This window comes from Ochotona princeps, chromosome 2 (assembly GCF_030435755.1).
Source record: "Ochotona princeps isolate mOchPri1 chromosome 2, mOchPri1.hap1, whole genome shotgun sequence".
Classification (NCBI taxonomy): domain Eukaryota; kingdom Metazoa; phylum Chordata; class Mammalia; order Lagomorpha; family Ochotonidae; genus Ochotona; species Ochotona princeps.
In genome coordinates this window covers 93,315,099-93,340,524 of record NC_080833.1, presented here as the reverse complement: position 1 = coordinate 93,340,524, position 25,426 = coordinate 93,315,099, and the positions used below count along the sequence as shown (strand labels likewise).

Genomic DNA, 25,426 nt, shown 5'->3' with positions numbered 1-25,426 from the left:
CAGCAGAGGGCGCCCCACCCTCCCCTGTGCCCCAGCCTCCCAGTGTCTTTTGAGGCAGATTCCTGTAAGTCTGTTAAGGTTGGCGGGGCGATCAGCAATACTAACAATCGCTACCCCTTGGTCATGTCTCGTCAACCAGGTGTGTGGGTCTGTTACCCAGTCTCTAGTCTCTTGCTCAGCTCTCAAAATGGGGTCATCAGAAAACAGGGAAGGTTGGTCAGTTCAAACTCCCTCAGCGAGCACCTGGAAGCTGGCCTGCCAGGCAGGGCTGTGCAACCCCCTTGTTTTCCAGCTAGCAGGCTGTGGCTGACTGTGTCAAGAGCCACGTGAACCTAACAGCCCTGGCCTCTCCCCTCAGTGCACTCCCTAGAGAACACACGGGAAGTCAGCCTCCCAGGAGTCAAGCCTAGCAGGCAAGGGCTCTAACACAGGAATCCTCAGAGACCCAGGCCGGAAAGGAAAGGAAAAAGAAAAACAAAAGTGGCAGCAACAGCGTCTAGGTTACCAGGTGCCCAGTTAGGGCCAAACCAAGGTACCTTTGCCAGGAGTCTTCTAGAGCAAATTTTAAGAACGGCAAAGGCAAACACACAAGCAAAGGAATGTACTGGCAGTCAGCGCTGGGAGATGGCAACTTACAGAACCGGGGTGGGAGAGTGGGGAGAGCAGTGCATGCGTACGGCTCAGTGAATACTGCTTCAAACTCCATCTCCATCCTTATGATGTGATCACAAGCAAGTTCTTTACCACATGTGGGTCAGTCTTCTCCCCTGGGAAATAGGAGTTTTCCTAAGGTACAGACGTCATACACAAGGTGCTCTCAGTAGCAGCTGGCACACCAGGGTACCAAGCATTTGCTCATTCCTGGGTAGAAAGTAAGCCTTCAGGAAGCATCTGGGGCCAGCACTATGGCACCGGTTCAAGTCCTAGCTATTCCACTTTTGATCCAGCTTCCTGCTGATGAGCCTGGGAAGACAAAAAATGGCCCAAGTATTTGGGTCCCTGCAGTTTTGTGGGAGACCTCAGAAATGCTCCTGGCCTTAGACAGGCCCAACTCACTGTGGAGGCCATTTGGGGAGATGGAAGACCTCCCTCTTTGTCTCTCCCTAACTCTGCCTTTCAAATAAATAGATCTTGAAATAAACGGCCTGACACGGTGGCCTAGCAGTAAAGTGCTCGCCTTCAACACACTGGGTTCCCATATGGGCATTGGTTCATGTCCCAGCAGCCCTGCTTCCCATCTAGCTCCTTGCTTGTGGCCTGGGAAAACAGTCAAGGACAGCCCAAAGCCTTGGGACCCTGCACCCATGTGGGAGACCCAGAAGAGGCTCTGGGTTCCTGGCTTTGGATTGGCTCAGCTCCAGCTGTTGCAGCCACTTGGGGAGTGAATCAGCAGACAGAGGATCTTCCTCTCTGTCTCTCCTCCTCTCTGTATAGCTGACTTTGCAATAAAAATAAATAAATCTTAGAAAGCAAAAACAAACTAAGCACCTGGCATCGTTCCTGGCATGCAGTAAACAGCAACTCTCCCGACGAACAGGCGATCCTTATCTTCAGGGTGATCCAGCCCCAGGCTGCTCCATCCAGTCATCAGCACTTGACAAAACTCAGCCTGCTCACCATGGGCCTTCAGGTGATCCAGCTATCCCATGACCCAGATGATATGTAAAACCACCACGGAGACCATGTGGCCCCAAAAGACATTTCTGTGCCAAGACATTCCCAAAGCCGCCCTGCCACTCACGCACCCTGGGGCTGAGAGGTGGCCTGCCCCTCCCTGCCCCAGCTGCCCAGGTTCTCTAGCTGGAGCTAGAACACTGTGTTCTTTTCTGCAGTTCAAAGGGAAAACTGGGGAGGTCAAAACAAGGAGAAATCCAAGGCCTTAGGCCAGGTGGGTTGGGTGAGTACAGTGGGAATGTGAAAATGGCAGAAAGTCCATGGCGTGCATGTGACAACCCTGTCCTGTGCAAGTTACTGGGGGGTGGAGGCTGGGGAGTCATAGGCCTCCTCCCACCCCAACACAGGCACACCCTGGCCACCCCTGCAGTTCCACCCTTCCTTGCCTACCAGTGCCCTCCCCAAGGCTCAACAGGTGCCAGGCCTGTGCAAATGGAAGGACCGACTTACAGGGCATTTGTAAGCACGAAGAAGGTCTGGAGACGGTGGCCTTTGCATGCAGATTCAAGGCCCTCCAGAGTTCTGAGAAGGGAGCTCAGGTAACACCTGGGCAGGCAGACGCACCAGGGACCTGAGAGCTTGTGTGGACTGCAGACCTCCACCAGACACCTCCCCCCAGGCCATGGGGTGGGTGCTGCAGGCCTCCTCTTTGTCAAGCTGCCTCCCCACTGGGCCCCTGCCCCTGCGACAGCCTGAACCCCAACTCTCTCATACTGAGGCAATCCCGACCAATGATTGACACTAACCCCACCCTAAATCCAGATGGGAGGGGCTGGCAGTCTGCCAGGTGACCCCTCGGTGCCGTGGGGAGAGGCCACACTTCCTCCAGACACAGCAATGGGGACTGCTTTTACTTTTTTAATGTAAAGAGTACAGAAACACATTAGAAACCCCGACACATCACAGGGGACAACACATACATTTATACATAGATATCTACAGGCCCTAGTGAAGCAGAGAAAAGACACACGCCTTCCTCCTCCCTCAACCCTCCCCAGAAGCCCCGAGGCAGCCGCAGCGACCATTCCAACTGCTTTGCAACCGCTTCCGGATGAGGCACACAGGACTCCGGAATGATGTCAGAACCCCCACCCCCAGCACAAACAGGATCCCGATTTCCTGGCTCTGGTTCTTGCTGGAATCCCAAGCCCTCCACCCGCTTGGCGAGCTGATGTGCCATGCAGGTGCTGTCTCGGAAGGAATCAGCCCTTGAAATCCAGATGCGGTGGGAAAGAGTTCCTGGACCCCAAGCTTTTCCCAACCTTGGGCCAGCTGGGAAATCAGCTGCAACCAATCAGTTTCAAAAGAGGATTGGGGAAGGGTGGATTCCACATGGGGAGAGGACTGCTCCTGGCCAGGACACTGGCAGTCCCGGAGAGAGACCACTGCCTGGTGGCCTACAAGCCCAGGGCCAGCTGTGGAGTCAGTGGAGCTGTGCTGCCACCTGGAGGAGTACAGGAGCATTGCAGCCATAAGTGACCCAGTCCCTGGGTAACTGGCAATTACTGATGTGTCCCTCTCAGTCTCCTGCCCAGCAGCCTCACTGCAGCAGCTCCTCCCAGGATATGGGCTTGGAGAAGACCTCTCTTTCTAACCAGAGGTCGTAGTTCATCTGGAAGTCCTCAGGGAGGTCCACCCGCTGGCCCAGGACACTCTGCAGGCAGTTGTCCACTGGCAGGAAGTCAGGGTTGCTGTGGGCACGGTCGTAGCGCCGGGCGTTGAACCGTTCAATGTTGGCCCGGAGGGCACACTCCTCTGCCTGGAAGTCCCAGGGCCGCGCATCGAGATCTGCAAGAGCAGGAGGCACGGTTAGGAGCCAAGTCGGCTCTCTGCAACCTCAGGCTGGGCCTGGGTGAGATGTCAGCACGAGCAGGGCACCAGCAAGCTGGCCTCAGCCAGAGTGAAAGGGAGTCCTCCTGCAGGCAAGAGCCTTGCATACGAGAGGCAGTGCCAGCACCCAGGGCACTGCCCTGAGGGGAGCTCCGCCGACACTCGGGGGTCACAGGCAGAAGCCGGAGAGCCCCATATGTACTCCTTCTCTTTCCACTCCCTGACTAGTACTCTGTGCCACCGTGGGCGCACACAAAATCCCAGGCACTAGGTGTGCAGCCACAGTCAAGCAGCCATGGTGCCACTGCAGCAACTGGCACAGTACAGTAACGTGCAGACACGGGGCAGCCGGGGTGGGCAGGAACGCAGCGGGGGTGGAACAGGATATGCAGAAGCCAGAAGTGGCTGCTGACACACTAAGGCTTGCTAGTCTTGTCAGTTTACTGTGAGTTATCTCTCATCCACCGGGTGTGTGGCCTGTGTCTGGAGCCCTGACTGGGAGGGCGGCTGGGCTGCCTGTGGCAGGTAATGAGGCCAAACGGGAAGCTGGGTTAGGTACAGACAGGGAGAGTGAAGGCAGTGACTCCTTGCTTAGGGTCTGACCCTGGTTCTCATGGAAACAGGAAGCAAGCAGGATTTTCCTCTGGGAGCCGGCACACAGGGTCAGCTTGCTGGAAAGACCACCAGGGCCTAGTCAGAGGCCCAGAGGGAAGCACAAGCTGTAAGTCTTGTGGCTAGAATTAAGATGGATGTAGGGGGCTGGAATGCGATGACAATTTCTAGAAAAGCAGTGACCTGGTGGAGAGGCCTCAGGAAGCTGATGGCAGACAGGCCCTGGGCACCACAGGCCGGGAGCGAAAGATGCCACCTCTCCGCACGCGCCTCACCCGCACCCTGCTTCATGTGCAGCCTCACCGTTGCCGTACGCCCAGTCGTCGTTGAGCCGGTGGCGCACCTTCTGGTAGATGGCCGACATGGTCTTCATGTTGCTTTTGCGCCACTGCCGCCCCAGGTACTTGGTCTGCACCTTGAGCAGCTTCAGCACGTACAGCTGCATCATGGCCTGCTTCACCTTCAGGGCCCGCTTCAGGATGGGCGCCGACTTGAACACCACCAGCATCTGCAAAGGCGCATGGGTGAGGAACACCACTGAGGACGGTGCTGGGTGCGCCACCAGCCACAGCTGTTCAACCCCGCACAGCTACACATGGGGCCACATGCACCCCAGGGAACTCCTGACATGTGCAACCTAAAGTCTGAAACCTAGAGTTCCAGGCCAACCACATGGTGGCATACCCTAATCATGGTCACTTTGGAGTCTGAAGCAAGCTATGAATTTCTATGCCAGCCACGCTACGCTGCACACACGCAGGACCAATCCATTCCAAAGGCATCCATGGACCCAGGGTCAAGGACACCCAGAGCCCTGCCCATGTTACCAGTCAACACAAAGACAGACGCAAAGGCCTCTGGGAGCACACATCGCTCCACTACAGGATGGAGCCTCTTCAGCTGCCAGTCTAACCTGGCCATGAACCAGAAGCAGCTCCCCAGTCAAGAGGGAAAGACAGCAGCAAGTCCCCTCAGGGACTCCCTGCTCCCAGGGCAAATGGGAGGTGTGAGGCACAGCCCTCTCCTTTCTCAGAGTTCCAGGCCTGCTGTGTGAACATGACTCACCATTGTCCTTGAGTGCTTCCATTTAGTCAGCTTGTTCAAGATGCGAAGCAGATTGATACAAGAAAAGAGGTTCCTCCAGCAAAACTGGTTGTTGTCACCTGCTTCCTGCAGGGCAGACCCAGCAACCATCACAACCTTCCCGGCTGTAGGGTGCCCCAGTTTCCCAAAGGCCCTGGCACACACCACAGCTCTAGTGGGAACCATCCTCTTGGGGCAGCCCAAGGGCATGCCAGTTCAAAAGGACTTCCTGCAGGAAACATGCTAAGGTGCCAGGAAGGCCAGTGTGGGGTGAGGGAGGCAACTCCACTAGCATAGCTCTGGGTACCACACTCCCTAATTCCTACAAACTCTTCCCCCCACCCCAACCTCCAGCTCCCCTTCTATGCCCTCACAAAGCCTATGAAGCCAGCTGTGCAAATGTGAGCCCTCTGTGAAGATACCACTAGCCCTGGGCGGAGCGAGGCAGGCTTTCCTCGTGCCTCATGCCCCTCATGCCCCAGGGAGAGGGAGAGGCTAGCCACTTACCAGACTCTCCGCCGTCAGCTCTGGTAGCTCGTGCACCACACAGTGAGGGTAGTCCAGGACCGAAATGCTGCAGAGGGAGAGAGAAGCCAAGAGCCTGCCATTAGCAGAGGATGGGGTCTGTGGGCAGCTCAGACTGAGCTGGCTTCTGGTTTCCTTCCTTGCCTTGAGAGCGGAAGCAGGCAGCTCCCTGTCTGTTTGGCCCCAATCCTTCCAGCTGCAAGGTGAGGAAGTATCTACTCCAAGAAAACCCCCTGCGGTCAGAGACGCGCCTGCAATAACCAAGCTAGGGGTACAAATCCTCCTGTAGTTTCCCCATGACAATAAATTTGGGGCTGGTACTGACTTATGCCCAGTCCTGCTTGGCTGCTTAGCCTGTGGGCTCTCACGCTGACAGGTAGTCGAGCTCACAGACAGCTGGCTTGGAGTGGAGGGGCAGGAGTCTGCATGCAGAGCCCCACAGTGCATGTGCAGTCCTGAGGCAGCTGCTGCCTGGACACAGACTGAGTCACCTGTCAGATATGAGCTCTCCACAGGCAGGACCAGGTAAGCCTCCATCTCTCTGACCCAATGCCTAGCAGCATGCTGGCTCACAGGTGCTGCAGAGTGGACACAATAGGAGAATGCAGCTGGGAGCCCTGCTGTCTGGCCTCCCGACCCCAACCCCGTACCCCTGTCCTCATCACCTATTTTTGGCAGTGATGTAGGACATGATGTTTTGATTGAAGAACTTCAGGATCAAAGGGATGCAGTTGGCAAACACCAGGTGCTGGGCCATGTATTCAAACTACAACCAAGAGAAAAAGGTGCGGTCCTTGAGACCACATCCTCTTTCCTGTGAGGATGAAGGGCTGTGGCTGGAAGACCAGGTGTTAAAATCCTCCTGCCCAGTCATGCAGTTTCCAAGGCAAGGGCTTTGCTTCCAAGGCTGCCTGAGGTCTCAGCCCAGGGAACAGGAAGAAAGGTCCTGCAGGTACCTGGTAGACATGGTTCAGCTTAAAGTGCTTGAGCAGCAGCAGTAACACAGCAGAAATGGCCTTCACAATAACCTCTTTGTGGCGGTTCACGTCCACCCCCAGCTTCATGCTCTGCAACACTGTGGTGCTGGAAACACAATTGCCCAGATGAGCCGCCAGCATGGGCAGCGCCTTCTTTCCATGTACCCCCAGCAGAGCCTCTCTGGGCAAAGGCTTCACTGTACCACCTTGCCCACAGGCAGCAAGGTCAAGCCCAAGCTCCTCCCGTACTACCTACCTCAACACAACTTACTTCTTCCCCATGAAGCTCCCAAATACAGCCTAGCCTGTTTCTCTGCTTCTCCTCCAAAATGACCTTCAACTTTCCAAGATTTCTCCTAAGCTCTGCCACTAACTTGTGTCCCCCAAAGCATGCTCTGTGGAATACCAGTACATTGAGAGATTTCATGTCATGGGAAAAAAAGATCTTGAAGTCAGATTAATTTAGCTAGCACCAAATTACATAGTCTTTTACGACTTCGCACTAGAAGTTTTTCTAAGAAGAAATACAGTATTTGACTCCAGGTTTTCCAAGGACCATGATGCTTGCTTGACATTCCATGACCCTCGTCTTAGTGTGTCAGTCAATGCCTGGCTCTGCCCTCCCCTGGCTACCACTACCACACTCCATGGCCTCGGCCAGCCAGGTGCTGGGCTCAAGGCCAGGTGCTGCTGGCAGGAGACGAGGGCAAGGCCTGTCCTTCTCAAAGGAGAACACAATCTCAATTTGTCCTGGCACAGACACAGACAAGGCCTAGGGAGGAAGAATTTCTAAGCATTTCTCTGTCACCCTGAGACACCTGCCAGTGCCCTTCTGGAAAGTCCAGCTCAGCTGCTGCAGGCAAACAGTCCAGAGGCTGACCCCACACACAGCTTTAGGGGTGCAGCCGTGGCGCATGTCTGAAAGCGCCGCTCATTTTTCAGAGGAGGAACCTGTTTTCCCCTTTGTCTCAAGAGGTCACCCGGGGCAAAGTGTACACTAGAATCCAGGCCCAGTGCACCAAGCAACCTCACCAGCCAGCATGTTTCCTCTTGAGTCAGGCTCCCTAACCGATGGAGACCCCTGGCACTCTGCCCACCAACCCTACACCACTGGTGCGACACTAACGGCATCTCTTCAGGAAGGACATCGGCGAGGATGTTGATTGAGTCGGTTTTGGCTTTCGAGGTGGGGGCTGCAGCCAGCAGGATCTTCAGAAGGGCGATCTGGAAGCACAGACAACTCAGCCACACTTCCAAGAGAGCCCCGAGCCGGGAGCCGCAGCACTCAGGGGAAGTCTAGCGACAGCTCCCACTGCAGGCACCCATGAGGCCACCAAGATGGGTCTCAGCCCCGGCACTCACCATGTACTGAGGCAGGCTGGGGAGCAGGCCTTGGTAGAGAGTTTCTGCAGGGACCTGTTCAACCTCCTCTTCTCCCTTAAACACAGTGGGTACAAAGTCAAAGCCCCAGTCTACACTGCATTCCCCTGGGCCAGCTTCTTGTTGGCTAAAGAAGAATCTGCAAGCATCAATGTGGAAGAACTCACGATAGCCACAGCAAACCCTCCACACTTGGAATGTGCCAGGGCCACTGCTTGCAGGAACTCACTTGATTCTTATTACAAGTCTTTGGAGGTACCATGTTACTGCTGTGAATCTCATAAGCGAGAAATCAAGACACAGAGATTCGACCAGGAGTCAGTAAGTAATTATTAGCAGGTCACCACCCGTTAATAAGTAGCGGGGCTGGGACTGGGTCTGTGCTCTTAACCCCTGCACAGCTCACGCAGCCAGCTGGACGTGCCACCTTGGGGCAGCTCTGAGGTGGAGGCCCCTTAGAGTGTCTGGGACAGCTGGGGGCTGTCAAAGGCATCCCACTCACCCCTGAGAGAGGCGAACGGAGGTACTCCTCTTCCATCTGCGCCTGGACCTCAGCAATGGATGTGTACTTGTGCTGGAGAGAGACGAGAAGCAGGGAAGATAGCCCCCGTTCTCCGGCCGAACGCCCCACATCCTGGCAAAGACTCCCACATTGTTCCTTCAAACACACTCCTCCAGAGAGGGGGGCTCAGTCACCCTAAAGAGCTCTAATTTGAACCTTAATCAAAATAGCCTTCTAAGTAGACACTAATCTATTTTGCCAGCCATGATGAGAAGCCTGAAGATGATGAGCAAAAAGCAGACTCAAAGAGGGCATGGGGCTTACCCCACAACTTTAGTGGCATGACAAGAGCTATTAGAAGCAAGCCTAAGATCTCAAAATGTTTAGCTGCCCAGGGCCCAGCTAGTACAACAGCCTGTAAAACTATATCTTGAAAATACATCAGTAGGGCCTCCTCCATGCCACGCCCTGCCTTGGGAGCCCATCCCGCATGGCAGGTGGTCACCTGCAGACCACTCCTGGGCCCTACCTGGACTGGAGAGCAGGGGTGGAGGAACAGGACTGCCTTAGCCCATCACCCTTTTCAGAATCCGCCTGCTCACCACCTGTGTTCTCTGGTTCCCGCCTCAGCCTCGTTCCCCAATTGCTCTCTCAGCGGTGAAGAGGGCACTGCAGTTCCCCCCAGTTCCTCCTCTATCTCCAGTGCCCGAGACCCTGGGCAAGTAAAGAGCAGGGCTGCATGCCGGGCTCTTCACAAAGAACTCCACCTGCCCTCTGTTGGCCTGATCTTTAATAAACCCCCTTCCCCACATACCTAGGTTCCCCAACAAAAGCTCAACTATGAATTGAAAAGTGCTTTCTGAGGTATTCTGCAACACACCCCTGTCTACAGCCCAGGTTCTCAGGTAGGTAGCAGACTCCAGAAGGCTACTGCCTGCAGGTCGGTGTCACTTTACTTACCTGGTACCAAGCCAGGCCAAGAGCTCACCCAAAGCCGCTTACCTGTTTCAGAGTCTTGATGCTTTCGTGGATTGGCCTGGGCAGCCCTACTATGGTGCTCGTGTCACTAGAGAAGAAAGAAGGCTCTGTGTTCGCTAGGGTCCCCAACACCAACAGTGCACAGAAAGACCGTGACCTTCTCAAGAACTGCAGTCCCACTCACCTGCCTAGAGTGTAACCTATGAATTTGCTGCGGCTAGACTCGAGGAACATCTCAATGTCCTTCTCTCTGCCAAAGCAAGGTGAAGATTTTAGTATCACAGTTAAGAAAACATAGGACACATAGCAACTCTGCATATACCTCCCACAACGGTTCTGCATAAAAGAGGAAAAATTTTAATTTCATGTTTTCTATAATTTATTTGGATCAGTGGCCTGATTTTCTGTGCCAGGAATAACAAATTTGTCCCCAACCCTGCCCAGGTCACAGTGAATCCCTCAAGGAGTTGTGTGTGTGTGTGTGTGGTAGAGGGGGAGAAGAGGGAATGGGATCTGGCTTTCAGACAAAGTGTGACAGAGGTCTGAACTCACCTGACCTTGGGGGCCCAGGGGAGCCCCTTGGGGCAGGTGAGCCTGTCAGTCTGGGGGTGCTGCAGTGGGGGAGGCATCACCTCATCCCGCTCCAAGGGAAAGGTCTCTCCCTCCAGACTGTTGTCATCGTCATTCTCCTCCTCCTCTTCTCGGGAGTCATCGGCCTTGTAGGGGTCCCGTTCATTGAAGGCATCTAAGTTGTCCTGCTTTATCAGGGCCTACAAACAGGAGGAGATGATGAGCGTCAGGCTGAGACAGAGACCAGGAATGTGGCCTGAGTGGGCAGAATACTGACAGGTGTTTGGGTACAGGGCAAGAACGGTGGAAAGCCAGAGTTGAGGTGGCACCAAATGACAGAAGCCCTCCTGTTCCGATCCCTGAACAGTGCCACAGCTGGGTGCTCTCTGGGCATGGCCTGGGGCTGCACTCAGAGCGGCCCTCTGAGCAGCCATTCCTTCCACTTGTTCATCCAAGACCTCAGCAGCCCTGCTGCCCTAGAGCCTGCTGTGTCTGCATGCCAGCATGTGTGTGTGTAGGTCTGTTGTATCTGTGTGTATGAGTGTGTATAAGGCCTACTGTGTCTGTGTGTGCAGCCTTGCTGTATCCATGTGTGTGAGTGTGTATAGCACCTGCTGTATCCGTGTGTGCACCTGAGACCCCTTGGGAGTCCTGGGGCCCTCGGTCACCCTCACCTTGTGCTCACGGCGGCCCCTCTTCTGCTGCTGCTCAATCAGATCAGAGGCGGATGCTGGCGGAGAGGCAGCCCTCATGTTGCGGATCACCTTGATGCTGTCTTCCGGCAGCGGGGGCAGGCCCAGGAGCGCGCGCTTCTCAGCCTTCATGCTCTGTAGCTCTTCAAAGCCACCCAGTGTGCACTGCATCGCAGACAGGGCCCGGAGCTGGGTATCAGTGTGTTCACAGGTGCCCAGGCACTGTGGCAGACTCAAAAGCACCAGGCTTTCAGCGTCTGGCCTAGTGCTTAGGATGCTGCCTGAGACACCCACATCCCACACGGCAATGCCTGGGTCTGAGTCCCAGCTCTGCCCCAACTCTAGGTCCCTGCTAGTGCACACCCTGGGAGGCAGCAGGACTGACTCTAGTTCTTGGGTCCCAGCCACCTCTGCGGGAGACCCAGATTAGAGTTCCTGGTTCCCAGTTTGAGCCTGGCTCTACTACACTGTCACAGGCATACAGGGAGGGAAAAACCAATGGCAGCTCCTTGCCTGCCACTCAATAAACAAGGGCCATCATGACTCACACAACCTCTACACAAGGAACTAGTGTCAACTCCGAGGAATTTAGTGACACCAGTGGAGGGTGTGGGTGTGGAGGAGAGAGGAAAGAGTAAAATGCGGGCACACAATATACTCTGCCCACATAAAAAAGGCAGCCTGAAGAGCCCACCCCAACCAGTTGCCAGAGCAGCCAGTGAGGCTCGTGTTTCAGTTCTCATGCATGTCAGGCTTTCAGAGCCAACAGGAAGCACATGACTGGCAACTCAAGCTAAAAACCACCACAACGGGGCCAGTGCTGGGGCATGCAGTTAAGCTGCTGCCCATAGTACTTGCATCCCATATGGGCCCCGATTCGGGTCCCAGCTGCTCCTTTGCAATTCAGTTCCCTGATAAAGCACCTGGGAAAGCAGTGGAGGATGGTCCATGTGCCTGGGCTCCTGTGCCCAGGTGGGAGACTCAGATGCTTCCACCTGACCCAACCTCAGTTGTTGTAGCTATTTGGGGAAGCGAAGCAGCAGTAGATCTCCTTCTGTATCCACCACTTCTCTAACCCCTTATCTACTTTTTAAATAAATAAGCAAATTAAAAAACAAACAAACAAACAGCTTTCTCTCTGAACATCTCTCTGGAAGCCAAAATCTTGGCCATGCATGGCAGTTGCTGGCAGCTAAATCCCTCCACCTGAGTGACTCAGCTTTGCTCTGCCGTCAGTAAGGCCTAGAGAACCCCACAGGACAGGTGGTCAAGAGAAAAGCGGGAATGATGAAGGAGGCCCCAATCTCATTGAACCTTGGCCTCTACTGGCCGACTGCAAAGGAGGGCAGGGGAGTTCTAGGGACAGCAATAGCCTCAGCTAAGCTAGCTCCCCCTGGAGACCTGGCCTGAGTCTGCTGGGGCTAATAGGGCCCTCCAAGCAGGGTTCTGGCAAGCTCACCTCGGGTCCTCAAGCTAGAGACAGGTGTCATATCATACTGTGAGGGAAATGGAGGGCAGCCCCCTACATGTGGATCTGACAAAGGGTCCCCCATTACCTCAGCTCTAACTCAAATCACCCTACAAACTCCAGGTGACTGACACAATAGCTGCCCACAATAGGGAGCCAACAATCCAGTCTGAAGCAAAGGTCAAGTCCTCCTGGGGATACCAATTGTTCTGATATCTCCTTTTAGACTCTTTTTCAATACTTTTTTAGCCATGGTTCACATGAGTCAAGCTTCCAAAGTCAGGCACCTTCCTGCCTTGCCTCCCAGTGCCCAAGTTCCCCTCCAAGCAGGTGCTCACCAACACTGTCTTCCACAGAAGCAGGAGAACTTTCTTCATTGGGAAATGAGGGGCATGGCCACTGCAAAATTTGGTCACCATCCCAAACAGCATGATGGCAAACGGCTCATTGTTGTACAGCGGGGAGCCTGGGGCAGAGGTGACACAAAGAAGTCTGATGCACCACAGGCAGCACATACACAGCACCCAGGACCCCCAGGAAGCCTCCCAGATTCAGTTCCCAGAAGGAGCCCAAGGTCCTACCCAGTTCTGCCCTGAAGGTCTGCCGCATGGTCCTCCACTCTGCCTTGTCACCCTCACACTCCTGGTGCACGGTCTCCACAATCAGGTACATGATGTTGAGCAGGACCCTGAGGACAAGAGCCAGTTCACAAAGGAGCAGGAATGGGCACTCGAGGAAGCAGCCCTGGCTTCCTCACATGCCAGCTCACAGGAGCAGATTCCAGGGAAATTGAGAACAGAAAGGTGAGAAGCCAAAGGTCCGTGGAGCCCAGTGGTGCTTCTTTCTCCCCTGCCGGTGTTTCATTTCTTGCTGGCAGGGACAAGACCTTACTCCGCTTTGTATCTCCAGTGGCTAACAAAGTGCTCACTCAAAGCAGGTGCTTATTCAATGAATGACCATGAACAGGAATGGCCAAAAGCCATGACTGCCCCAGGCTTCCGGACAAGACAGAAAACCTAGAAACGGGAGTGAGCCACTAGGGCAAAACAGGACACTCGCAGTGAGGACAAAGACTGAGTTCAGGCCAGCACCGGAGACACTCAGGAACTCTAACTGCATCAGGAACACGACAACCCCCCGCCTGAACACTCTCTAGATTCACAGAGACATACTCCAACCCCACAGATAGAAATGCGACCTACTGTTGGGCAGCTGCACCCATGACACATGATGAAGCCACCAGGCTCAGCCACACAGATGGGGCTCAAGCTGGGCCAACAGCAAAGGGGGAGCCCAAGAATACCAAACACCCCCGGAACAATTCCTCAGCAGCAGGCCCACACCTCACTTCAGCTCCATAAAGTGCCTGGACCCTAGGTTTCCTGTGGAGTCTCAACCCAGAGCCCACTGAGGCGGGGTCCTCAGGCAGGGCCTCCTAGTCAGTCACTCACTGTAGGAGGACATTGTGACCCGAAAAGGTCAGTGAGCACAGGACTACAGTTGGTTGGATAATATTTGGAGGAGAATAACCAAATGGCTACCTTTTGTATACCTTATTGGATATCATCTGCATATGTATATGAGAACACCTGGTGGAATATACAAGACAAAAGGAGTTCCAAACAAGCATTAATGGTTTTGTTGATAAGCTCAGCACTTCCTCCCTTATCCTATATGACCCTCAGAGTATAAAGTCTGATGCTACTAATAAACCTCGGCTTTTGACCATCAGTCAGGGGTCCACGCGTGTTATTATCGGCTCCGTGCACCAAGTCCATCGCTGCGGGACAGCGACAACTGGCGCCTGAACGGGGACTTGAAAGAAGAAGAGAAAGTGCAGCGGAGACCCCCACAGAAAGTGGTGAGTGGGACAATGGGCCAGAACCAGTGTAGGGCACAGTCTTTTATCTCTCTTATGCAGAATTTTTTAGTGAAAAGTGGAACGAAGATAACTAGGCAGCAATTGCATTCTTATTTAGAGCTTGTTAGTGAATATAATCCTTGGTCTCCAGATGAATGGACACTAGAAACTGGACTTAAGAATTTTACTCAGAAAAATGGTGAAAAGGTCGGAAGGATAGAAGATATTCAAGTTAGTTTTTGGATTATATCGGCTTTAATTAGAGCTATTATTATAATTTTAGAAGGGGAATCTGCAAGAAATTCCTCTAAGGGGAGACACCCCCAGAATGTAGCTAAAAAAGAAGTGTTTCATAGTACGAACAAGGAAGAAAGAGAAAGGGAATCCTTAAGAGGCCCACCTAACAGGAAAGGACGCTGTAATATGGCTAAAAAAGAAACGCCTCATAGTACAGATGAGGAGGACAGCAAAGAGGAGCCCGTGAGAGATTTCCCTAACGGGAGACGCCACCGTAATGTGGCTAGGAAAGAAATGGCTTCTACTACAGATGAAGATGAGAAAGAATGTGTGAGAGACCCTCCCACGAGGAGATGCCACTGTAATGCAGCTAAAAGAGAAAGGCCTTATACTACAGATGTGGAAATTAGGAAAAGAAAGCTTGGAAGATGTTACCACAATGTGACTGAAGATGAAATCAGAACTAAGAAAAAGAAAATTTTCAGTGTTAAACCACAGGATTTCTCTAGTGAGGTAAATGAGGCTGGGATAAAGCAACAGTTAAATATCAGCCCATGCCGTCTTGCTCTTAAATCTGATCAAAAATGTTTCCAAATGACTGATGTTCCCCGGAGACCTCATGAATTCCGATTGCTTTTTCCAATCATACTTAGTCAAGAAAATAACCAACCTACCTATGAAAGCCTAGATGTTAATGCCATCATAGCTTTTAAAAAGGCTTGCGTGTCCTACGGACCTACTTCTTCTTATGTGTGGGAATATTTAAATGGCTGGAGCCAGGGAGCAAACTGGATTCCTTATGATTTTGAAGTAATAGCAAAAATAGGGTTTTCTCCTTCTCAATATTTACAATGGAAAATGTGGAGAAGCGATATGGCTAAGGAAAAACTGCGAACCTTAGGAGCATCAGGTCGGCAACTCCCTGGTGGAGGACAACTGACTTATGATATGTTGGTTGGAGATGGACAGTGGGTTACTACAGAGCAACAGATACAGCTACCTCAAGCTGCGCTCATGCATATACGAGACGTAGCATTGTGGGCATGGGAGAAAATTGAGACTGGGTCTGAATTTGCAGGCAGTTATACAAAAGTCATTCAAGGAGCCAGAGAATCTTATGCTGATTTTGTAAGACGTTTGACAGACTCTATAGAAAAACAAGTTAAGGGAGAAGGCACTAGGAAATTGTTGTTAAAGCAACTGGCCTTTGATAATGCGAATGAGGACTGCCAGGCTGTTATTCGTCCTATAAAAGAAAGAGAGGATCTTCTGGGTTACTTGAAAGCCTGTCGCAACATAGGGACATTTAAGCACCGTGCCCGCCTAGCAGCACTTGAAACTTTTGCTATTCAAAAACAAATGAAGGCTAAATGTTTTAATTGTGGCAAGCCAGGACACCTTAGAAAAGATTGCCGAATGCTTCCTTCAACTCAAAAATACCCTGCGGATACTTTTAACAGTCACTCCCCTGGAATATGTCCTAAGTGCCAACACTGGAAAAAAGAATGTAAATCCAAATTTGACCGTGATGGCAGATGCCTGTGGCCAGAAGACTCTGGGAGGGGCCAGCCCCAGGTCCCAAACATTCACAGGTTTACAAAATGGGAATCTGCAGAGAAGCTACAAACTTAAAACTGCCACTGTCTCATTGCCCCACCTGTGCTCCTCACCCTGCAAGTATAAATCCTGGAGGCTGAAATTCCAATCAGTTGTGGTGTATGCATGTTATTCATATAGTGCTTTTTCCTATACAGCATTGCTTAATCATGTATACTAATTTTTAAGTACAAGTCTTTATATTAAGTTAATTTTTATGTTCACTGCCTCATTGCGTTCTCATTGTTTAAAATTAACAAAAGCGATGTTCTTGCTTTAAGGAGTGTTTGGGTGATGTCATTATATCATTATAAAGTGAATGTTTGCTGTTTTGTTTGTTAATGTACCCAAGTTGTAACCGCATGTCTTTTGGAATATCTTATAATGCTGAGGAAGCTGGCCTTCAGTTTGATGGCTAGCTTTCACAATAATCACCAATTTCAAGGTCTTTTGTTGTGGTAGATGTTTAGCAAACTGACTTCATCTGTATATCCATTGCAACTTTTGGGAGCTTGGAATTCAAAGAAGATACTAGGCTTTTGTAAATCCTGAGGGTTTTTTGGGGGGACATTTAATAAAAATGTGAAATTTTATCATAAATAATTTGGTATAAAATTGAACTCGAACACTATTTGATTATTTCAAGGTATAAGTTAATGTGATATTCATTGTCTACAAAGTGTTTGCATGTATTAATTGCATGTATTAATGTAATTCTTGTGTTTTTGGCTGGTTATCAAATCTCTCACTGCCTTTAATGTGTCAAGGTTTTGTATTTGTTTTAAAGATATTTGAGTGATGATCTCGCATCAATAACCAATTGTAATCTATCATGTGTTATGCTAATGTCAACAACAAATCTTGTTTCAGATATTTTTAGCTATCCTTAAAAAAGCATTTAAGAATTCAAAGGTTTCAAATCCTAGGGATTCCCTTGGTATTCTTACGAGGCCTCAAGAATGCCAACGGATCTATCTCCCGTTTTGTGGAGACAGTTGACCAGGCTATTGGATTATACTAAGATTATTGCCAAATAACAAATGGAGTAAAATTTTATTGTGTCAAAACGTTATATACATCCATGGAGTTGTGAAGGTTTAATTTTAGTTTGTGTTGCTAATTATGTATTCTTAGCATGGCTGTATTGCTGGGAAGACTGAAATTTGCAATTTTAGATTGATGGAGGGATTTCATAGCATGATCAATGTTTTTGTCTGAGTTTCTCAGTTCAAAACTATTGACTTAATGGTTTCACTTACTGGTTTTTGGTGAACACTACTACTAAGCTTGGTTGAGAATAATATTTTCAAGTCTCCAAAAGTGTGTGTGTGTGTCTGTGTGTGTGCGCGCATACATGTGTGTCTTAACATTTTGTCCTTTGTAAAAAGTTGTTTCAAATTGTTATCATGTGTTGCTGTTTGTTTATCAAGAGCAGGTTGCCTTGGGGCTGTGGCAACCTGCAGCCATGCCCAGAGCTTTCTGATAGGATTGTAAAATCACAAAGATGTTAAAGTTATGCTTTAAAAGCAGAGGGGGGAATATGCTACCCCTGTAAATGCATTAATTTGGTCTTACTCACCTTAAATTTTGTTCAGATTTTGTCTCCTGGTGAGCACCAGCTCTGCGTCACTAGAGGCTGCTTGCAGGCCCAACACAAATGCCTTTGGTTTGATGGAGGGACCCAGCCACTCACAAGTGGAGAGATCCTGATCCCTTGCTAACTGTGGGAAGAGGGTTTGTTTGTGTTTTTCCAGAAACTGAGCTGCAGCCTGTGTGGGTGCCAGCTGGTAATGTAAAGCCCTGGACTCCATTCAGCGGAGGAAGCGCCTGCAGTAAGACAAATTCGCGACTTCATTCTGAAAGATCCATCTCCATCAAGGAGACATTGGAGGAGGAGGAGGAGGCCAGAACCCTTCCAACACCGGGTGACGTGAGGGATCCTAAGAGATTGGTGCATCAAGCGCAACTGTCCTTGACATTATGATGCATTTGATAAACACTAATAATCCGTGGGAAAGGTTATGCTCTTGTCCCTAGAATTTCCTGATGGATCCTCAAAACTGGCTCATCTGACCTCGAAAGTGCTGCAATTCCCTTGAACTCAACGCTGCCCCTGGAGAAGATGGGACCCCCAGTGGAGCTGCCTCTAAGAACTGAAAAGCTAAATTTGTTTAATATTCCTCTGGTTCTACTACAGGTCAGGAGTGCAGAGAAATTCTCCACCTTCTTAGAATGTTTGAGGAAGACTTTAAGTGTAACTTGTTATTTATAGATTTTAATGACCTTAGACATTAGAAAAGCCATAGAAATTTGTGGTGGCATCCAAGGACGACTCTGACACCCTCTTAAAGGAGGTTGTGTGTATAGAGCAAGGGGGATCTCAGGGTGGAGCAGGAGGATAAGAGGAGCCCTCTATCCTAGTCCCGGAGACCCCCGGAGGCCTCCCATGTGCTTTCGCTGCAGAAGCAGTGGATATCTGCCTCATCAAGGACATCGAGAACCGTATCCCGACTGCCAAGGAGATCACAAGGAAGATGAGTGCCCTTGGAGGCCGAGAACTCTGAGGTCAGTCCTTTCCTATTGGATTTCTCACAAGGGATTGAAGCAGCCCAGTACCCTGCTCATAGGGTCTGGTGACCTGGGAACTTAAGCCAGGAGCCCCGGGAGGCACTCAGAGAGAAAAGGATTGTAGGAGGAGCTTCCTCTAGTTCTTAACTAGTTCCAGCCTTGGCTCCCAGCCCTCTCTTACACCAACCATCAGGGTTGCTTGTGAGTCCCATGTAGAGTTAAATTCTTCCTCACTCACTAAGTTGTTGGGGATTTCCCTGCTCACCTACCTAAAACTTTTCTATTCTTCAATTGTTAAATGCAAAACTGTGCTTAACCTCTATAAACTGCAAAATTTAAATTGGGTTAAGAATCTCCCTGAAAAGCTTTTATTAATTTAAAACTGTTAATGCTAAACAAGATGTAACTGTAAAGAACTTTGATGTTATGCTTGAACTCAGCTGCTATGTATGTCAATGTTGGTCTTTACACTGTTCCTGTGCCACTCTGCTTTTGGTTAAATAATATTGTTTCTCCCGATTTTTCTGCTCTCCCAAGAGCATGTTTCCCCTACATACATCATTCAGGCCTAATTTTACAAAACACAGAAGGGGGATTTGTAGGAGGACATTGTGACCCGAAAAGGTCAGTGAGCACAGGACTACAGTTGGTTGGATAATATTTGGAGGAGAATAACCAAATGGCTACCTTTTGTATACCTTATTGGATATCATCTGCATATGTATATGAGAACACCTGGTGGAATATACAAGACAAAAGGAGTTCCAAACAAGCATTAATGGTTTTGTTGATAAGCTCAGCACTTCCTCCCTTATCCTATATGACCCTCAGAGTATAAAGTCTGATGCTACTAATAAACCTCGGCTTTTGACCATCAGTCAGGGGTCCACGCGTGTTATTATCGGCTCCGTGCACCAAGTCCATCGCTGCGGGACAGCGACAACTCACACTGAGCCAATCACACCAGCAGGTCTGAGTGTGCAGAAGGCACACACACACACAAGCTGCAGCTCCAAGAGCCCAAGCCTGATGCCTGCTTACCTCAGATCTGTGCTGTCAGCCAGGGAGATGGCGGGCTTCCTCACTGCACTGCTGCATGCGGCACTGTTGCTGCAGGAGAGACTCGAGAGTCAGCATCTTTGCCTGGAGAGGTCCAGTAATGCCCTCAGCAAGTCCCACCCAGCAGGGGAACAAAGGGCTGTGACATGTGCTTAGACTGCACAAGAGGCCATGGGGCACAGTGGGGAAAAAGTCAGGCTTGGGTCCAGTAATGTGGTACAGTGGATACAACCCGCTGCCTCAGATGCTGGCATCCTACATGGGTGCTGGTTCAAGTCCTGACTATTCCACTTCAGATCCAGCTCCCTACTTAATGTACCTGGGGAAGCAATGGAAGATGGCCCAAGTGCTTAGGCCCCTGAACTCACATGGCAGACCTAAAGGAAACTCCCGGCTCCTGTCTTTGAACTAGCGCAGTTCAAGCCATTGCAGCCATTTGGGGAGCGAACCAGTGGATAAATTGTTTATCTCTCTCTCTCTCTCTCCGTAGCTTGCATTTCAGATAAATACATAAATAAAAAACAAAAATTTAAAAACCTTAGGCCCTGTACCAGATTGCAATGGTTTGATTCCTGGCTCTAATACTTACTGTGTGCCCCTGGGTAAAGTGCTTAACTTCTCTGTGCCTCCATTTCCTCCTCTAAATTGGGAACTGTGTCATTCACAAGGCACTCAATGAGTGTTCTCAGCTTTTATCACTGATGCTTTCCTCGGACAAGCACAGCTGGCCCTCCTACCAAGCAAGTAACACGTGCTAGAGAAGGCTGAAGTTGAGCCCATGTGTTACATTTGTGTCTGGCCTCCTGCTGAAGGCAAAACTGCAGGCCAAACCAAACAGAATCAGCAGAAGCAGAGTTCAAATGCAAGGCTTCCTCAGAGAGGTAGCTTAGACCTAGGAAGCTCAGATACTACCTGATTTAAAAGCTCTAGCACAAGGCAGGTGCAGTCACCCAGCCATGGTCCTGAAGATGTAGGCAGCAACCTCCTGTTGCTCTTCCCCAGGTGGCCAGAACAGAGCCTGACTTGAGACCCTTAGCCCCCTGCCCTCCCCTCCCTACTCGAGCCCCTCGGAAGTGCTCACTCTATTTCCATGTTCAGAAGCTCCACCAAAGCATTGAACGTGCCCACCTCCAGGAGCAAAAAGATGTTGTAGCGCATCCAGAACTGCACCTCTGCCTCCGAGCTGCACTCACCAAAGGTGCCTGCAAGCACAGGGTAGTCAGAGCTCACTGAGCCCTTCCCCATATCTGACAGGAGATGCCACAGGCAGAAACGCTGGCGGTGGGGAAGCCCGCTCTTTACCTTGGGCAACATAGAGAATGGCTCGAGCCACCTTGAGTCTCTTCTCCCTGGCAGTGACTTCCAAGCCATCCAGGAGCCTCATGGCATGGGTACGGTGCTGGTTGGTGTCCAGCTCAGTCCACTTCTTGTCTGTCACTTCAGGGCAAGACAACAGTTACATCTGAGCTTGGAAGAATGCTCACAATGGAAGAGCCCCCCTAGTATTAATCCACTGCATCCAGGAGTGCCAGAGAAGCAGAAGGATGCGTGCCTCTTTGGGCGCAGCAGGTGCATACTGCTGTTGTATGAATTTGATCTTCCTGACCTAATCACTAGTATTTTTGGTGCAATTCCCATCACAACACTTTCCCCCCAGTGTTCACATTCTGAAAGCCTATCACCAAACATCCCAAAGCCTCCTCTAAATGCTGCACCTGGACTTGGACAACATGGTCCAACAGGTTTCTCTGGGCATTCCAGGATGACTGAGGTCACCCAAATGACTCAGAGGAACCCCGTAGCTCTTGGATGCACATGACAGCACCAGGAAATCATCTCACCATGTATCCTAAAGTCTTCCTCAAAGCATTTTCGATTCATCAGGAATTCTGGTCCTTCCGTGTAGCTGTAAAGCTCTGGCAAGAACAAAGTTTTATTAGCAGCAGGGCCTCATCGACTTCCACAGGGGCACCCAGGACCACTCCAGTCCCTGCATCTGGTGGCTCTCAGCTGGTGCTAATCACTCAAAGGATTCTGGTGCTCTAATTCATCTTACGGTTGATACTCAGAATGCCAATGAAGCATCAGGGCAGGCATTTGCATTAGATGAGCATCCTTCTAGCACGCCATGCCAGGAGTGACCCTCATGTTCAAACTCTCTTCCACGAGCTAGCTCCCCAACAGACCCGAGCTTATGGAGGCCACAGGAGCAGCTCACACTGAATTCATGCCACACAGGAGTGGTTGTGGCAAAGGCAGATATGCAGGCATGGCTGTTATCATCCCCCACAACACACTGCTACCTGTTGGGCCACTGTTGGGAACAGTATATGGCTAAGGAACATCACTATGTCCACTTTGGAACTGGGTCCTAGCTAACTGAGCTAACCACACAGAAATGTTTCAGAAAAGTAAAGAACAGGGGTTGACATTGCAACCTAGTGAGTCAAGCCACTGCCAGCAAAGATGGTCCATGTCTTGGTTACTCTTCTTTCAATCCAGCTTCCTGCTAATGTGCCTGGAAAGTAGAGAAAGATGGCCCAAGTGCTTGGGCTCCAGGTACCCATGTGGCAGACCCAGATGGAGTGCTGGCTTTGACCTGGCCTAACCCTAGCCAACGTGGTCATTTGGAAAGTGAATAGTAGACAAAAGATCTCTTCTGCTTTCTCTTTCTCTATGGAATTCTTTCAAAAAAAAAAAAAAAAAAAAAAAAAACAAAAAAAAAAACCAAGAAGGAAAAGGAAAGAAATAAATCTTAAGAGAGAGAAGAGAAAGAAAACAACCTAGCTTTAAAGTACATAAGGCTTGAACTAAAATGCTGTTCACACATATGTATGGTGTGTACCATTGATAGGACTAAAGTAAAACATGAATTCAGAAATGATACTCATTCTTAATGTCCTTGAAGACCAACAGGGAGAAGAGCATCCCCCAACTACCACAAGGGACCGTGCTTTACCTGAGAGCTCTGCGGCCCATTTGTCTGTATCCGCATACTCAAACTCCAGGTCTGGAGACTCGGAATAGCCCTGCTGACGAAAGGAGACAGCGTCATGGGGGCCGTCATTCTGCATATTTTCCAAGGGAAGAAACAGAAACGCTCCCAGTGTGTCAGTCAACCACCGCCTCCACTTGCTTGATGTTTCATTGCCACACTTCGCCTCCTAGGCTAGCTCCGCTCTCCTCCTGGAGCGCCTGGAACTTGTAATTACACCACCATGTTGTTCAGTTTCTACCTTTTCTTGAGATGGCAAGTCCCTTGGAAGCCTGAAGTCTGTGCACCTTGCCCGGCAATGATTTCAAAATGACTCTCAGGGCACTCCTGACAAGAGCAAGTAAATGGATCAATGGTTTATATTCAAGTCCTCACTGAATGAATGAATGCAAAGCCTCCAAGCATGTAGGGCAGGGAGACACTGTTCCACAGAGTGCTACGATTCCAGAACCCAGAGAGTCAGTGGGCTCCCAACAGCTTGGGAGAATTTGAGCATTGAAACTACCAATCGTCTGTCCATGTCTCAAATTTCCTTGAGAGCTGAGAGAGAAGGCAGTGGCCACACAGATGGGCTCACCTCCCACACAAGAGAATGTGACAAAGAAAATTTTCTCCCTGTTGGAAACAGGTGACCATGTATCACACCCCATCCTGGAGGCCTCACACTAGGAGAGAGGTGATGAAGAACCCGATGGTTAAGAGTCCTAAAGCTTCAGTAAATCTACTTGGGAAGGGAAAGTAAAAAACACAACCAAGAAAAAGAGGTTTCCTTCTGAGACAACACAATGTACACTTTTACAAGTTACTAAGCATCAATTTTTTTTAAGATTTACTTCTTCATTTGAAAGTCAAGAGTTACAGAGAAGGAAGGACACAGCGAGAAAGAGGTCATTCATGTGCCATCCATCACTCCCCAAACAGCAGCAAGAGCCAGAGCTGGGCAGGCTGAAGCCAGGAGCTTCCTCCAGGTCTCCCACATGGCTAGCAGGAACCCAGGCATTTGGGCCATCCTCCGCTGCGTTCTCAGGCACAGTAGCAGGGAAATGGATCAGTACTGGAGCCACTGCGACAGGGATCAGCAGTGTTATCTGCTATGCCACAAGGCTAGTTCCAGTCTCTTCATTTCTAGAATGAGGATGACACAAGGTCACCTTGAAGGTTTTTAAAAAGAGATCAAAATTAGGTAGCATACAGTAGGGGCTCCTGGCAGAGATCAGGGTACTCATCCTTCCGGCATTGATCCAGCCCCCAATTGCCTTCACTCGGGGAGGAAGACTGCAAGTGTACCTTAAGGTACACTTAGCTGTAGACAGCCTCCCACCTGATGCAGTCATCCCACCAGCCTCCTGTGTGTTCAGTCTACCAGGAAATTAAAGGCTAGTAAGATAAATTAAAGTGCATTCAAGGCTATTTATTCAACTAATCCTGGCTGATGGGTTCACTCCCACCACTCTCTCACAGTCCTCCCCACACCAGAAAAATCACTGAGCCGTCCTCAGTGACGTTCCAACTCTAAGCCACGCAACAGCGGTGCCCTGGGCTTTTCCAAACAGTTCAGACATGAAGATGGAGAGGAGCTGACTCCGTCCGCCTAAAAGACAGCGTCCAGGAGGGGTGGTATGGAACCGCTGGGACGCTGTGCTTGGGCACCGGAGTCACCACCGGCTGCGTAGCTCCGGGTTGCCTCAGGTGAGGGAGCGCGCTGAGTGAGTGCTCTGCACGCGCTGAAGAAGCCCTACAACGCTGCCACAGGTGTCTTCATTCATGAATTCTGCCAAGGGAAGCAGTGGTGGGAGGAATGCCTTTATGTGGGGTGAGGGGCAGAGTCAGCTGCTCCGCGGGAGGGAAGGCTGAGACACCCTGCACACACGCACACCAACACCAACACCAGCTCGTATGAGACCGGTCATCTCTGATCTTCCACAGCACCGGGCACGCCGGGCACACGGAGCAATGACAGCCCACCGCTTGACCCCGCACCGCCTAAGGTCCAAGGCAAGCCGGTGGGATCCCCTAGCCTGGGCGGCGCTGGATGGTCACTAGCTCCGTTCGCTTTCCAAGCGCCCTCCCGCTGGAAGCCGCGCTCCGCGGAGCCCACGACCGCCGTCCTCCGGCCCAGGACCCGAGGCCACTGGTTCTTCCCCGCGGAGCGGGCACCGGCCACCGGAGCCTCTTCACACCTCGCTTCCCACCCCTCCGGCTGTAGAGTGACAGCTCCCCGGTTCCACCCGGCCGGGCCCTCCGGGCAGCCCGGCTCAGCCCCAACAGCGGCCGGGGCCCCCAGCCGCCGCCCGCCGGGTCCGAGCCTCGCCCCCTCCAGCTCCTGACCTCCGAGTCTTTACGCTGGTTGCGGTTGAACTCGCGGGCCTTGCCTCCGGGCAGGAGGCCTCCGCCCGTCCGCGGTGCCCCGGCGGTAGGCTGCGCAGCTGCCGGCGGAGGAGGTGGCGGTGGCTGCGGCTGCTTGTTGTTCACAATCAGCGGGCCCGGGGCACCGGCTGCCGGCTCCATCTTGGCTGCTCCACACCCCCGTCTCAATTCACGAACACCCGGGATGCAAATCTCGCGTGACTTCCTCTGGGAACTTTCTGTTGGCCATATTGAGTGTGGCGGCAAGTGTGAGACGCCATCTTGTCTGTCCGACACCTCGCGAGATTTCTTCCGGCCGAATCTCTTTCCAGGTCTACCTCGCTGTCATTCTCTTTGAGGTTTCCTTTGTTTCCTGAAGCCAGCATAACGTCTTTTAGCATAACTTTACACGTGTCACTGGGCTAGCTCTGATCAAAGCTTAGGGAGTATTGTAAGGAACAAGATGAATTACA

General features: G+C 51.1%; 1 protein-coding gene across 2 annotated transcripts; it reads right to left on the bottom strand.

Moving 5' to 3' along the window:
* Nucleotides 1–2,519: 2,519 nt before the first annotated feature.
* On the bottom strand, nucleotides 2,520–25,232 carry STRIP1 (striatin interacting protein 1). 2 transcript variants are annotated; one of them, XM_058660020.1, is made up of 21 exons: nucleotides 24,936–25,232; nucleotides 22,572–22,644; nucleotides 21,454–21,528; nucleotides 20,915–21,049; nucleotides 20,694–20,814; nucleotides 19,595–19,663; nucleotides 12,873–12,979; nucleotides 12,630–12,757; nucleotides 10,806–10,988; nucleotides 10,114–10,331; nucleotides 9,746–9,811; nucleotides 9,586–9,649; nucleotides 8,584–8,655; nucleotides 8,064–8,138; nucleotides 7,828–7,925; nucleotides 6,681–6,807; nucleotides 6,390–6,490; nucleotides 5,707–5,773; nucleotides 5,182–5,286; nucleotides 4,420–4,624; nucleotides 2,520–3,462 (listed from the first exon to the last, which is right to left on the bottom strand). In XM_058660020.1, the coding sequence occupies exons 1-21, from the start codon at nucleotides 25,113–25,115 to the stop codon at nucleotides 3,215–3,217; spliced, it is 2,517 nt and encodes an 838-aa protein (XP_058516003.1). In that variant the 5' UTR covers nucleotides 25,116–25,232; the 3' UTR covers nucleotides 2,520–3,214. The 2 variants fall into 2 exon arrangements, with proteins under 2 accessions (XP_058516003.1, XP_004582008.1); XM_004581951.3 differs by having other exon boundaries at nucleotides 22,572–22,641; nucleotides 24,936–25,230.
* Nucleotides 25,233–25,426: the final 194 nt, after the last annotated feature.

Coding starts and splice junctions, on each gene's coding strand:
- STRIP1 (XM_058660020.1), bottom strand. CDS start 25,115: ATGGAGCCGGCAGCCGGTGCCCCGGGCCCGCTGATTGTGAACAACAAG. Junction 10,332..10,805: donor GGGGCCGCCGTGAGCACAAG/GTGAGGGTGACC, acceptor TCCTGTTTGTAG/GCCCTGATAAAGCAGGACAA. Junction 5,774..6,389: donor TACATCACTGCCAAAAATAG/GTGATGAGGACA, acceptor CTCCCTCTGCAG/CATTTCGGTCCTGGACTACC.